Source organism: Copadichromis virginalis, linkage group LG14 (assembly GCF_057382275.1).
Source record: "Copadichromis virginalis isolate Kocher_CV1m ecotype Utaka linkage group LG14, C_Virginalis_male_GT1.1, whole genome shotgun sequence".
Taxonomy (NCBI): Eukaryota; Metazoa; Chordata; class Actinopteri; order Cichliformes; family Cichlidae; genus Copadichromis; species Copadichromis virginalis.
Genome location: NC_140631.1, coordinates 37331073 through 37345581, shown reverse-complemented (window position 1 = coordinate 37345581; position 14509 = coordinate 37331073). Strand labels below are relative to the sequence as shown.

The following is a 14509-nucleotide window of genomic DNA, read 5'->3' as shown; positions in this document are numbered from 1 at the left end:
TTTGCCTGGATTTCACGCTGTGCTGCGGAATGCTGTTGAGCAATATGCTCAGCCTTGTAGTCATACTTGAATCTGTCGGTTACATGTTTAATTTCAGATTGGTGTGAGAACAGTAAGTCCTGAAGGAAAACCCCTTTTTTATGCTTATGTTACTAAACACCCACATGAGAGCGAAGGAAATCAGCTCTGCAGAAAATGCCACTGTACTGCAAGGAATAACCTTTGTCTTAGAGACAGTGGCAGCAACATTTGCATTATTCCATAGTAAATACGAAGCACCTTTTTGTTTAGCCTCCAATCTGTCATATCATCTGGGTTTATTTGAAAAGGTTAAACAAACAGAAAAAAGAACAAGTTACATTAATAAATACAGACGTAATCAAATGATCAAATAATGAGTTTCAGTACAAGTATTAAATACTTTGTGGTTTGTGTTTAAAAAATAATTTTGTTTTTAGACTGGTAAAAATACGAGTTAGTATTTTCATTGAATAATTAAGAAATGTGAAAAAATGTAAACAACAAAAATGGGCCCAGTTGACATATGAAAAGTCAGCCCTTTACCGTATAATTGAGCTAACAACAAACACCTCTTTGTTAGACATAGTACTTCCAGTCATATTAAATTGAGTGGAGCATCAGCAAAGAGGCAGCAAGAAAATATAATTTTGTGGTATTAAATATTTATATACATGAGCTGTCTTATTTAAATTACAATTTCCTCTCACAAGGAAATGCACAAGAGCAAGAACATTCACAGGAACACATTCAGCAGACAAAAACAATAGAAAAAGAAACAAGATTCCATTAAAAATTGTGGGCGATCGTGGCTCAAGAGTTGGCAGTTTGTCTTGTAATCGGAAGGTTGCCGGTTCGAGCCCCGGCTCGGACAGTCTCAGTCGTTGTGTTCTTGGGCAAGACACTTCACCCGTTGCCTACTGGTGGTGGTCAGAGGGCCCGGTGGCGCCAGTGTCCGGCAGCCTGGCCTCTGTCAGTGCGCCCCAGGGCGGCTGTGGCTGCAATGTAGCTTGCCATCACCAGTGTGTGAATGGGTGGATGACTGAACGTGTAAAGTGCTTTGGGGTTCTTAGGGACTATGTGAAGCGCTATACAAATACAGGCCATTTACAAAAACACATAATAAAGGAATCTAGACTGACTGCGGTTTGTAGTTTGTACCTGAAGCCAGTTCTATCAGGTTTAGTTTGTACATCAAAGGTTAAGTATTACAGTTGTAGTAAATAAATGGAAGAACAGGGTCAAGTAGTTTAAATCCTTCTTTCTTCTTTATACAAGTGATGTCATTGATATCTGTCAATATTTTTTTCCTGTTTTTTTTAATTTTTGAATCAGTTACTGAATGTTCAATCAAGGTCTGCTATGAAGCTATGGTTATCAGTATTTTTAAGCCAAGAGTGAGCAAGAATAATATGGGTTCAGGTTAACAATATTTCTACTGGGTTTAATAGTATGTTCAAACATACAACCATACAAACAAGTAGCATTACTCCAAGAATTAACCTTTGGAACAAATATCTTCTATGGAAGTGGTAGAGGACGTTGTGTTTATACATAAGCAGTGTCACTGCAGTGTTGCACAATTATGGATTTATTTAGATAACATAGAAGTTACATATTTAATTCTTTGATGACCGTAACAGAAAAGTTAAAAGTTATTCAGCTATGCCAAAGTTGTTTCTTCCTTAGAACTGTCTTGTTTTGTAGGCTAGAACTGGTGGATTCTCTTCCAGCCAAGATCCGGCTTTGCAGACAGCAAGCTGTCATAATGTCCTGAGAGGACAAATTGGTAACACTGCTTTGACACTCAAAATAGAGCCAAAATTCAAAATACTCACTTTATCTTTTTCCTCAAGTTTTGTGGTGTTGTGTTTTGAATTTTTATTTTTGTTCGGCCTTTGTGATTTTGGTTCCTCTCCCTGTCTGTCTCCCATTGTCAGGTTTCTGCCATGTTATGTTAAATGAGAGTTTTGTAATTGTTAAGTGTGTCTTTTGTTGTTCCCTATCTTACTTTGTCTGATGGTCCAAAATTATTATTTTTTTAAAGTCACGTGGTTAGCCAGGGGACTGAAAGAGTCTAATTTGAGCAGTTTGCAGTTCATCTAGTTGAAGGGTTATATTTATCTAATATCTAATGTTAAGTATCAACTGGATCATGAAATGCACCTTTAAATGGAAGAATAGATGACAGGTATTGTAGAAGCTTTGTGAATTAAGCTTCTACAATATATTTTCTATATGAGATTGCTGCAGAAAGTGCAGCCTTGCCTAATGTCCACCTTATATTAACCTCCTAAGACCCAAACTCTTTCATGGCATGCATTTTTAATTTCTCTTTCCTATTTGGGCAGATTGGGACCTGATGAATGTAAAAACAAAGAATTTCCAGATTTTATTTTATTTATTTATTTATTTTTTACATGATTTTTGTTTCTGAGAAAAATGAGATCCACATATGAGGACCCCAAAGCACTTTACACAACCAGTCATCCACCCATTCACACACACATTCGCACACTGGTGATGGCAAGCTACATTGTAGCCACAGCCACCCTGGGGCGCACTGACAGTATTCAGAATACGTTACTCTCATTGAGTAACGTAACGGAATATGTTACAAAATACATTTTGGGGCATGTATTCTGTAATCTGTAGTGGAATATATTTTAAAAGTAACCTTCCCAACACTACAAGTTGGTAATATTTTTTGTGTATTCCTACCCTGTATTTTGGGGTGTTTAATCAGCACAGTGAGAGCTCAGGGTGTAGCTGGTGGTCTCTGTTCCAGCAACAAACAGATTCAATACAGTAGAAACCAAGTTGTCGTAGTTGAACTCACTTGAGGGATTGTCCTTTTCCTAAGGAGACAAATTAGGAATATTTTTGTCTCAAAAGAAATTACAAAAAAAAAAACTAAATGCCTTTTCAGCAGCAGGCAACAGACCCACTTGAAATATAGTTTGAATAAATAATACATATTTGAATGCATCATCTCTACTGAAAAAGTCCTAAGTGTCCTTAACAAAGCAACTGATCCTTCAGTTCTTTCCAACCTGATTAATTCTGATGAGGAAGCAGTCAGTGTAGCCTCTGTGGGAGCTGGGGTCCAGGGTCTCTTTGTGCTCTTGGATTTCCCTCTTGATAAAATCTCTGGCCTCCTTTACATGTCCAAAAATAGTTTGGTGGTAGCCAGGAAGATGGTCCATGATCCAGGTAAAGATGTTGTACATCTTCCGGGGAAAAACAAAACAGCTTTATTTGTTTAAAGACGTGTGGAAACATGCAATAAATTTGATTGTGTATCAATTTTTTGGACAACACACTTCAGGTTTGTTGGTTTGGAGGTAATAATGCAGAACTATTCAATCAGTATGTTTGTCTTTTTTTTTATTATGCCCACTGACCTGACCAAGAGGACTACTGTTAAACCTTGTGACCTTAGGCATGATGGTCAGAAGGTGCAGGAACTGCTTGTCTTCAAAACTGAAGCGTTCCCCAAAAACCAGGCAGCAGATCACATTAGAAATGGTGCTGCTTAACACAAATTGGGGGTCAAATGGTTTACCTGGAGAAAAAAGGAAAACGACAGTTGGAAATAGTTAGCAAAGTTACGAATTACAAATACAACTATGTGAAATCTTTATTTAAATAAATCATCTCATTTATCTTATAGTTTCTCTTTGAAGAAAGATTTGACAATGAGAAACAGTCTCAACCATCAACACAAGACAGCATTATGATTAACAAAAGAAAAATATCCACCTTAATCAATTGAAGTCAACTAAAGCTAATTATCATATGATGATAACATGAAGTTCAATAATGAAGTCATCTGTCTGGATTTCTGGGCTTTTCGACTGCAACTCTTTTCTTTTTCTCACTTCCGCTTTCCTGTTTTTAAATCGAATTCTTTCATCATCACAATGATTCAATAATTTGATTTGTTTTTCTATAAATTTCTAATAAAAAAGTCTCTATTCAACGTGCTTTAAATCACAGTGTGTTTCTGTCATTTTACCTTTCGAATTCCCCCTCAGCCATGTCCACTTTATCATTGTTGCTCATCCAAGACTCCAGCTGTGTTATTATTCCACCAGCATCGAGGCCCATAGGTATTGTGCTATTTTCTGCCATTGCTGAATTTCCACCCTTCTATATTAGAATCTACTTGCCAAACATGTTGTTGTACTTCACTGTCTGCTATGGAGTAAATACTTAATATTTGTTTTGGATTGTTTGTTTCTAGAATGTACTCCAGTAGTAATAGGGTGAACGTCTAACACAAGGAGCCACACACACACCTACAGCCCAGTTAGGATCAACAAATACACTGACACACATTTATTTGTACTGTGAGAGGACTCTGAGGCTGCAAACTCTTCACATAAAGTATATAACTGTAAATCAGCATGGGTAATTTAATCTTTTCCAAGCGCATCAGTCATGTCACAGCAAGCTGACGTTATAAATGATGCTTTAGTGTTTTAGCAGGATATGCAATACTTTATGTTTTCTATGCAAAGATTAAAGAGTTCAGACAAAACAGGATTTGTACATGAATTACAAAATCTGATAGTTGTAGACTTCGCCATATGTTACTAAATTATTTGATGTATTTTATCAAAATGTTTATGCGTGTTGTTGCATTTTGTTACATATTTAGTTTTGTTTCCCTAACCTCTCTTACTACTACAGCCTATTTCTTGTGCAGGCACAAATGAAGAGTTTTGTAGTGTTTCCAAGAAATGTTCTTGTTATTAAGTTTCCTTTTTTTCAAAGTGACAGTAACTTCTCAGGTAAATATTGAATTGAACATTTTTTGGTCATATTCAAGCTACTGTACTCGAAAAAGAGTGAAAGACTCGAGCAGTGATTGAGGGAAAAAGAAAAACAGCAGTCCTTTTTCAAATCCACCCTCAACATGTTGAAAACGCACCTTTAAATGTACGTATGTGAACCCTCAAGTGTTGGCTGACTTCTTGGATCCATTCTTCCATCCCCTTGCGTCCCATCCCAAAGTCTCTCAGGGTTGTGAGTGTGAAGCGTCGCAGCTGGCGCCAGCGCTTCCCATTACTGATTGCTAAACCTGAGAAGATGAAATGTCAAGCTTAGGAAAACTTTTACACAAACTGTTATTTGAAATTTCTTTATTTTCATGTAAAGTTGATTTGGAGTCATGCCAAAGAAATCACTGGTCTTGAAAACTGATATATGGTGTCTTGTTACCATAACCATTGGTAGCTTTGAACAGAAATGGTACGGGCATTCTGCCTGTGAAGTCATCTGCCTGATCCACCAAGGCTTCTTTCACAGCATCATACCCCACCAGAACCACTGTCCGCTGCCAGACCATGTACAGTGTCATCACAGGACCATAGGTTTCACTGAACTAAGACAAAGCTAAGAAGAAAAAAACCTTTTTTGTATTCATGCAACGTCAGCACGCAGCTAAAATAAAAATCCAGACAGTAATGGAGTGTGCTCTTGAGACTGAAGAAGTCACTTGGATGAGTGACGAAACGTTTCTCCCACAAAACGCTACGTCCAGATGAACAGAATCCACTTTTGGGGAGTGTGCCCTTGTTTATTCTTAAGTTACTGAACAATTTAACAATATGAAAAATCCTGGAGGTCCTGGAGGCAGGCGATACTTCCTTCTTTTTACACTAAACAGCCACAGCAGAGCTAAGATTAGCCCTGCCAAGATCACTGTGGCAGAAAACTCCATAATGTTGTATTTTGTATTTTTGTCCTTCCTTATATACCTACTTTCTCTCTGTGATTGGCTTCTGTAGCTAGTTTATATTTAACAGGGGTTTGGCTGGTTGGACACACATGACCAATGTGATGTTTTAATCTTGTGCACCTTAGCACACTTTTACCTTGTTAATGATGCTCATTGACAAAAAGATGTTGCAACATTTGATTTGAATAATAAAGTCAAAACATGTAAACCATCCTCATTTGACAGTCTACACTGCCCTCTACTGGAATCAAGATTTGGCCCACACACTGCTCTGGCACCTGTTTGAACATTTACACGCTGTCTGCAACAGCATACGTAACTATTATAAAATAGGTTCAGTTTCTAATACAAATCTGCTCTCTTACCAAACCAATCAACTCTGTGAAATGAATCCAAGCAATCCAATACTGTGCTTCACTCGTAGAAACATAAAATATGTTTACAGTGAATGCTGTTAAAGTAGTAAATACTTATGATCTAAATTTGAAAGGAACATTTCACAAAAATCTTTGTCAGACTTTATTTGGATTGTTTATTTTCTTTTTCATATGAAACTGGGTTTACCTGCTCAGCACTAAGGAGAAACATAGTGATTACAATTTAATGTTCAAGACTAGGTGTTTACATAAAAACATATGCTTTGTTGACAGGCCTAAAGTAATTTGTACTAGCTATTAGTTAACTTATAAGTGCAACACATACTGTTTATATTGCTTTTGCATTTGGTTTGGTTCCATTTTGAACCGAGTCAAGGAATCCCTCATAATGTGTCTATACCAAATTTTGAACTATGTATCAATTTAGAAAGCAGCAACAAGTTACCTGAAATTAGTAAATGCACTATTCATATTTTTTTTTATTAATTTCAACACCATAAACAGAGATAATATATTTTTTAGATTTTACATCATTTATTTTGAAAAAAATTAAACCCACTAGTCATGTCATACTGCAAACAATGAGCATGACATTTGTAATTATTGATAGAAAACAGTTGTATATTAACATAAAGCCCTAAAATAAAGACATGGTGCTTCAGCATCATGATGACAATGCAAAAACAAGCAGATATGAAGGTTGACTTCAAAGAATAAAGCAATGTGCTTCTGGAAGAAGACAGATATCCTTCAATTCTATACTAGAGGATGACTAGTTTTTCTTAAGTTAATGGGGATTCTATTGGAGCACTCCACAAGTAGTAATAACAGGCTGCTCTGATGGTATGCTTTGACCATTTTCAATTCAATTCAATTCAATTTTCAATTCAATTTTATTTATACAGCCCCAAATCACAACAACAATCACCTCAAGACGCTTTATATTTTAAGGCAGACCCAGCAATAATATATACATAGAAAAACCCAAAAATTATATTGTGTTTTCAAATGATTAACTTTAGGTCTACCATGTCAGTACTTGTAAATGCTGTCAGTATTTACAGTATTGTCTTTAGCTTTGTCTGACATGACATAATGTTGCCTATGTGTTTACTTGGACATCCACTGGCTGTCTGGCACATAGGTCACTCAGTGTAACCTTTTTAAAGCTCCTCAATCATTAACATTTATTGATATTGTGACTGTTGGTGTTGTAATAGTGTGGTTACAATGAATATATTGATCCACTCTGGTGCAACAATTAACTGCTATTTGTTACAGTTAAAATTTTGTTTTAAAGATCTTTTTTGATTTCTTAGAAAAGCAAGGGTATGCATGAAGCTGTAATGCTTTTGCAGGTTATGTAGTATCTTTATTTTGAATCCACTGCATCCAGATATACATAAGGAATAAAGAGTACAGGCAAAGCAGGTTTCATACATGAGCTATGCAATACAGCAAAATTCCAACTGTCATCTATTAGATAACCTTTGTATTCTGTTACTTGTTTGTTTATACTCATTGCTAGTTAGTTTATGTTTGACAGAGAGTTGGCAGGAGCACCGCATTAGAGCACAGGTGAGCCATGTGATCTTCCTGTTCACCTTAGTACACCTATTTCTCATTTCATTGCCAAACAGCTATTACAACATTTGACCTGATTTCTATAATCAAAACATGTAAAACAGCTCCGTCCTCTTCACCAAGATTGCACGTTAATGATTCACAGGAATGACTCAGGGCGTGGATATTCTTTATCATCAACTCTGAAAGACTTGTTGAAATTATTATATAAAACCTATGAGTAACTTTATCGTGTTTCTGTGTTTGTGTTTTGACAAAAAAAAAAAAATGAAAGAAACAAAAAAAACAAACAACAACAACAACAATTTGTCAGTAAATTCACTATTTAGTTTAAAACACTACAGAAACTCTTAGAACTTAGATTCAGCACATTATTTGAAATCATGCCTTCCCAGCTAAAACCTCACATCTCACTTATATTATTATTATTTCATGTCTTTTTTCTATATCACAGACATAACAGCAAAAATTTATTGCACATTCATTTAACTCTACTTTTAATTGTGCATTTAATGTTACTGCACCACATTAACGCAATGCAGCATGTTGTAGAGATCCATGTCAGTGATAGTGCTGCAAATGATGACAGACTGAGTGGCTCTCATTTTAACGTGCTGTAGCTATGATTTGATGACTTCGAGGTAAATTGGCAAAGCTGCTGTACTCTGGATCGAGGTCTACACTGTCAGGGCCTCCTTCACAGGAAAAGGTGAAATCCTGCAGCAGTGAGACTACGAAGATAAAAAGCTCCATACGAGCAAGAGACTCGCCAACACACGCTCTCTTCCCTGTAAAGACACACAATCACAAATCACTCTATGGTAACCAAAATTGCTTGTTCTTATTAATTTAGGCTTTCTACCTTACAATAATAAGTGCCTTGAGGCCAGGTTAGCTGATTTATATAGAGCTACAGCTGAAAATTGTATAATTTATCAACTGTGTCAGGACTTTATGTACCTGCAGAGAATGGCATGAATGCAGGATTTTTCTTGAAGTTGCCGTTATGGTCCAGGAAGTGCTGGGGATTGAAGAACCTGGGAGTGGCCCATTGCTTTTCCTCTTTCAGCACAGAGTGCAAGAAAGGAATAATTACAGTGTCCTGTTCAGAACAAATATGTTGTTAGTCTATTGATGCTTTTAATACTTTTGACATTAACCCCTGACATGATGCACAATGGACTTAATACTGACTGTAATACGTATAATGTCTTGGAATTAAGAATACCTTTGGGATTGTATAACCCCTGAAGGATATGTCATTCAGTGCATAGTGAGGTACGCTGAAGGGCACAATGTCAAGAAAACGTTGGACCTCATGGATGACAGCATCTGAAAATGGGAGGGACTTCCTGTCGTGCATCCTGGGACAACGATCTTTTCCAATTACAGTGTCAATCTCTTGCTGCATTTTCTCTGGACAAAGCAAAACAAAAACTATAACCGCTCTGATCTGTTTGTAATGACTGCTAAGTTTTAGATTCACAAACAGACTTATCCCTAACTATAATATATTTAGGGCTAAAAGCAAGTTGGTAATACTTTTTTCTGTACACCTACCCTGTATTTTGGGGTATTTAATCAGCACACTGAGAGCATATCTCAGGGTGGAGCTGGTGGTCTCTGTTCCAGCAACAAACAGATTCAGTACAGTAGAAACCAAGTTGTCATAATTGAACTCACTTGAGGGACTGTCCTTTTCCTAAGGAGACAAATTAGGAATATTGTTGTCTCAACAGAAACCAAATTTAAAATACTCAAATGCCTTTTTAGCAGCACATAACAGACCAGCTCGAAATATAGTTTAAATAATTCCAACCTGTTTAATGCAAATACGGAAAAAAGAACGACACAATGCAAAGTGCCCTAAACAAAGCAACTGATCCTTCAGTTCTTTCCAACCTGATTAATTCTGATGAGGAAGCAGTCAATGTAGTCTCTGGGGGAGCTGGGGTCCAGTGTCTGTTTGTGCTCTTGGATTTTCCTCTCGATAAAATCTCTGGCCTCCTCTGCATGCCCAAAAATAGTTTGGTGGTAGCCAGGAAGATGCTCCATGAGCCGGGGAAAGATGTTGTACATCTTCAGGAGGGAAAAACACAGCAGCTTTATTTGTCTAAAGACGTATGAAAATATGCAATCAGTATTACTGAGTATTAATTCTTTAGACAACACACTTCGTGTCAGGGACCTGGATCTGAGCGACCCAGGGTCCATGAGCAGCTATGGACTGATATAATATATTATGTATGTTGGCTGCACTGTGCTGCTGTTCTTGTGTTCTCCATGCTTGTATGTATAGGCAAGTGGATGAGTCTGTGAGTGAGCACTGGGTTTCAGGCAGGCCTGGTGGGTGTGTCCCGTCTGGAGACTGGCCACACCTAAAGCAGATGATCACACACACCTGCAGCTAATGAAGCCTAGTCGGGGAGCTACTTAAGAGTGTGGATGAGCGCGTCTTGGTCGTCTTGGTGTGGGATCGTTGTGTGAGACTCCATGTTAGTGGGCTTCGTGAGCCAAGTTAAGTGAGTGCATGCCTGAGTGTCCTGATGGTTGCTTCTTTGTTATTTTCTCCAGGAAGGAGCATGGAAGACAAGAGCAGCGAGCACTGGGTGCGCGGACACACAGGAGCAGAAGAGCACGGACTTGTGGGTGGAAGACACGACATGGGAGTCAAGGGAACACACTGGGATTTATTATTCTGTGTATTATTTACACCACTGTAAATAAAGGCACTGTTTATCATAAAGAGTCTAGCATTTGGGTCCTCCTTCCTCCCATCCCCACGGTTGGCCAGTGCTAACTGTGACACTTCAGCGTTGTTGGTTTGGAGGTAAAAAATGCAGAACTATCTGATCAGTATGTTTGTTGTATTTTTTTTATATGTTAATTTTTTTGTAATCATGTCCACTGACCTGACCAAGAGGAGTACTGTTGAACCTTATGATCTTAGTTATGATGGTCAGAAGGTGCAGGAACTGCTTGTCTTCAAAACTGAAGCGTTCCCCAAAAACCAGGCAGCAGATCACATTAGAAACAGTGCTGCTTAACAAAAATTGGGGGTCAAATGGTTTACCTGGAGAAAAAAGGAAAAAGACAGTTGGAAATAGTTTGCAAAGTTACGAATTAAAAATGCAAATGTTAGGTTTTTATTTAAATAAATCATCTAATTTAGTTTAGTTTCTTTTGAAGAAAGATTTGACAGTAAGAAACTTTCTGTCAGTTGGCTGGGTCTGTGACCCAGCATTTTCAAGTTTATGGTCTTTTTGTGAATTTTTTGTTTGGAATGATGCATCCATCCATTCGCTTCCGCTTATCCTTTTCAGTGTCGCAGGAGCCTATCCCAGCTGTCATAGGGCGAGAGGCAGGGTACGCCCTGGACTGGTCACCAGTCTGTCGCAGGGCTAACACACAGAGACAGGCAACCATTCGCGCTCACATTCACTCCAGCATTCACACCTATGGGCAATTTGGATTAATCAATTAACCTATCCCCACAAACTGCATGTCTTTGGATGGTGGGAGGAAGCTAGAGTACCCGGAGGTAACCCACACAAACACATGCAAGAACATGCAAACTGCACACAGAAAGATCCCAGCCTGATGATGGAATTGACCTTCCTGCTGTGTGGCAACAGCTGACCACCGTGCAACTGTGCTGCACCATGGATGGGTGGTTGGCACTAAATAAAAGAAAAATAGAAAACTTCATGGATGTAGTTTTCTATTATTTAGTATTAACTTATTCTTAGCATTGGCAGTATGCTTAGTTACATTTGGTTCCATGTTGTCTGGTCCAGGTGTCTCGTCTCCCCTTCCTGTCCCATGTCTGTCCTTTCTGTCATGTCTCGTTCCCTCTTTCTCAAGTGCCCCTTGTTTAAGTCTCCCTCTCTCTCTATTGCTCCCTCACTCTTGTTCTCCCTCGGTCCCTCTGTCTGTCTCTCATGTTTGCTTTCTCTTGAACCTTGTGTCAAGCTTGTGCTTCCCAGTTTACATCTCTCCACGTTTCCTGCTTTATTTTGACAGTCTTGTGTTCCATGTTCAGTATTAGTTTTGCTTGCCCTTTGGTGTCATGTTGATTTGTGTCAGCTGTGTTCCCCATATGTTTCCACTTCCCACATTACCCTTCTGTGTATTTAACTCCTCTGTCTCCCTTTGTTCACTGTCAGGTCGTCTGTTTTCCTCTCCTTATGATCCATGGATTTAATGTTGTCTTTAGTCTTAGTTTTTGCACGCTCCTTTTCATGTTAATGTTTTTCTTGTCTAGTCTTAGTGTTTCCCAGTTTAGGTTATAGTTTAGTTTTTGCCTTTGCCTTTTGCTTTTGTGTTTTCATCAGCCAAAATAAACAACTCGCTTTTTGTTGTACTCCAGTCTTGTTTCTTGTTATTCTGCTTCTTTGTCTGCTCCACAAATATACTGGCCATTCGGCTGTTTACACTTTCACAACAACCGACAAAAGAGAGCATTATGATAAACAAAAAAAGTTCTTCACATTAATCAACTGAAGTCCACTAAGGTTAATTATCATATGATGATATCATGAAGTTCAATAATGAAATCATCTGTCTGGATTTTTGGGCTTTTGGATTGCAATTCTTTTCTTTTTCTCACTTCTGCTTTCCTCTTTTTAAATCGAATTCTTTCATCATCACGCTGATTCTCTAATTTGATTTGATTTTCATAACAAAAAAATCTCTGCTCTGTGTAAATCTCAGTGTTTTTCTGTCATTCTACCTTTCAAAATCTCCCTCAGCCATGTCCACTTTATCATTGTTGCTCATCCAAGTCTCCAGCTGTGTTATTATTACCACCAGCATGTGCTATCTCCTGCCATTGCTGAATTTCCACCCTTCTATGTTGCTTCATTGGAATCTACTTGCCAAATACTTTGTTGTACTTCACTGTCTGCTATGGAGTAAATACTTAAGTATTTTTTTGGATTGTTTGTTTCTAGCATGTACCCCAGTAGTCACGAGGTTAACACAAAGCTAACACAAAGAGGCAGACAAACACACACCTACAGCCAGGTTAGGATGAACAAATACACTGAAACCCATTTGTTTGTACTGTGAGAGGACTCTGAGGCTGCAAACTCTTCACATAAAGGCCCAGACTAACCAGAGAGCAGCATTACTCCATTATAGTGTAATTACACTTTAAGTATTAACAGCAGCATAGTTCCTAGGCATGGCACAAAATTATCTGTGTTCACGCCTACTTACTCTCTGTTATATAGGCCACTCTGTATAAACTGATTTTGCTCCAAACTTGTGGTTAGATCATTAACTTTTATTGATAATATTCTCCTGAGACCTAGCCTATTCAGTTAAGTCCTCTGCAGCTGACACACAAATCACAAAAAAAGTTTGACTGAAAGATCCATTTTTCCTCAGTTTTCAGGTGGATATGACAATTGAAAGTAAATCATTTTATTAAAACATATAACTGTAAATTGGCATGGATAAGTTTATCCTTTCCAAGTGCATCACTCATGTCACAGCAAGCAGACGCTATAAACGATACTTTAGTGTTTTAGCATGTTATGCAATATTCCATGTCTTCTGTTCAAACGTTAAAGAGTTCAGACAAAGCAGGATTTGCATGTTAATTGCAAAATCTGATAGACTTCAAATGTTACTGAATTATTTGACATATTTTATCAACACTTTTATGTGTATTTGGTGCATTTTGTTACATATTTATTTTTGCTTCTTACTACAGCCTATTTCTTGTGCAGGCACAAATTAAGAGTTTTAGAAATGTTCTTGTTATTATGTTTTATTTCTTAAACTGCCAGTCAATTCTGAGGTAAATATTGAATTGAAATCTTTTTTTGTCATAGTCAAGCTACTGTACTGGAAAAAGAGAGAGAGAAGCAATGATTGAGCAATGAATGATTTTTCAAATCCACCCTGTATGTAATATGTGCCCATACAATAGCTAAAAACGCACCTTTAAATGTACGTATGTGAACCCTCAAGTGTTCGCTGACTTCTTGGATCCATTCTTCCATCCCCTTGCGTCCCATCCCAAAGTCTCTCAGGGTTGTGAGTGTGAAGCGTCGCAGCTGGCGCCAGCGCTCCCCATTACTGATTATTAAACCTGAGAAGATGAAATGTCAAGATTAGGAAAAACTTTTACACAAACTATTATTTGAAATTTCTTTATTTTCATGTAAAGTTGACTTAGAGTCATGCCAAAGAAATCACTCGTCTTGAAAAATGATATATGGTGTCTTGTTACCATAGCCCTTGGTAGCTTTGAACATAAATGGTACGGGCATTCTGCCTGTGAAGTCATCTGCCTGATCCACCAAGGCTTCTTTCACAGCATCATACCCCACCAGAACCACTGTCCGCTGCCAGCCCATGTACAGTGTCATCACAGGACCATAGGTTTCACTGAACTAAGACAAAGTAAAAAGCCTTGTTTATATTTATGCAACGTCAGCATGCAGCTAAAATAAAAATTCAGAACAGTAATGGAGGGTGCTCTTGTTTATTCTTACTGAACAATTTAACAATATGAAAAATGCTAAAAATTAATAAATAAATAAATAAAAATTCCAAACTCACCTTAAGTATGCTTTTAAAAGGTACATTTTTGTCTATTTGTGGCAGGTTTCCTAGAAGAGGAAGTGGAGCAGGTCCTGGAGGCAGGCGATACTTCCTTCTTTTTACACTAAACAGCCACAGCAGAGCTAAGATTAGCCCTGCCAAGATCACTGTGGCAGAAAACTCCATAATGTTGTATCATTTTTTTATTTTTGTCCTTCCTTATATACCT

General features: G+C 37.8%; 2 protein-coding genes across 2 annotated transcripts; both read right to left on the bottom strand.

Annotated features, from left to right (window-relative positions):
• Positions 1 to 2746: 2746 nt before the first annotated feature.
• Positions 2747 to 5454, bottom strand: LOC146694526 (cytochrome P450 2G1-like). The gene is made up of 5 exons (XM_085430754.1): positions 5245 to 5454; positions 4955 to 5104; positions 3423 to 3583; positions 3072 to 3248; positions 2747 to 2876 (listed from the first exon to the last, which is right to left on the bottom strand). The coding sequence occupies exons 1-5, from the start codon at positions 5381 to 5383 to the stop codon at positions 2757 to 2759; spliced, it is 747 nt and encodes a 248-aa protein (XP_085286880.1). The 5' UTR covers positions 5384 to 5454; the 3' UTR covers positions 2747 to 2756.
• Positions 5455 to 7980: 2526 nt separating this feature from the next.
• LOC146694525 (cytochrome P450 2G1-like) lies at positions 7981 to 14509 on the bottom strand. Its single transcript, XM_085430748.1, has 9 exons — positions 14299 to 14509; positions 13967 to 14129; positions 13676 to 13825; positions 10638 to 10798; positions 9628 to 9804; positions 9286 to 9427; positions 8954 to 9141; positions 8686 to 8827; positions 7981 to 8513 (listed from the first exon to the last, which is right to left on the bottom strand). Exons 1-9 carry the CDS (start codon positions 14464 to 14466, stop codon positions 8332 to 8334), a joined length of 1473 nt encoding a protein of 490 aa, XP_085286874.1. The 5' UTR covers positions 14467 to 14509; the 3' UTR covers positions 7981 to 8331.

Coding starts and splice junctions, on each gene's coding strand:
- LOC146694526 (XM_085430754.1), bottom strand. CDS start 5,383: ATGACACTGTACATGGTCTGGCAGCGGACAGTGGTTCTGGTGGGGTAT. Junction 3,584..4,954: donor TCACATACGTACATTTAAAG/GTGCGTTTTCAA, acceptor TTTTTTCTCCAG/GTAAACCATTTGACCCCCAA. Junction 3,249..3,422: donor ACAGTAGTCCTCTTGGTCAG/GTCAGTGGGCAT, acceptor TTTCCCCGGAAG/ATGTACAACATCTTTACCTG.
- LOC146694525 (XM_085430748.1), bottom strand. CDS start 14,466: ATGGAGTTTTCTGCCACAGTGATCTTGGCAGGGCTAATCTTAGCTCTG. Junction 14,130..14,298: donor CTTTTAAAAGCATACTTAAG/GTGAGTTTGGAA, acceptor ACTTTGTCTTAG/TTCAGTGAAACCTATGGTCC. Junction 10,799..13,675: donor TCACATACGTACATTTAAAG/GTGCGTTTTTAG, acceptor TTTTTTCTCCAG/GTAAACCATTTGACCCCCAA.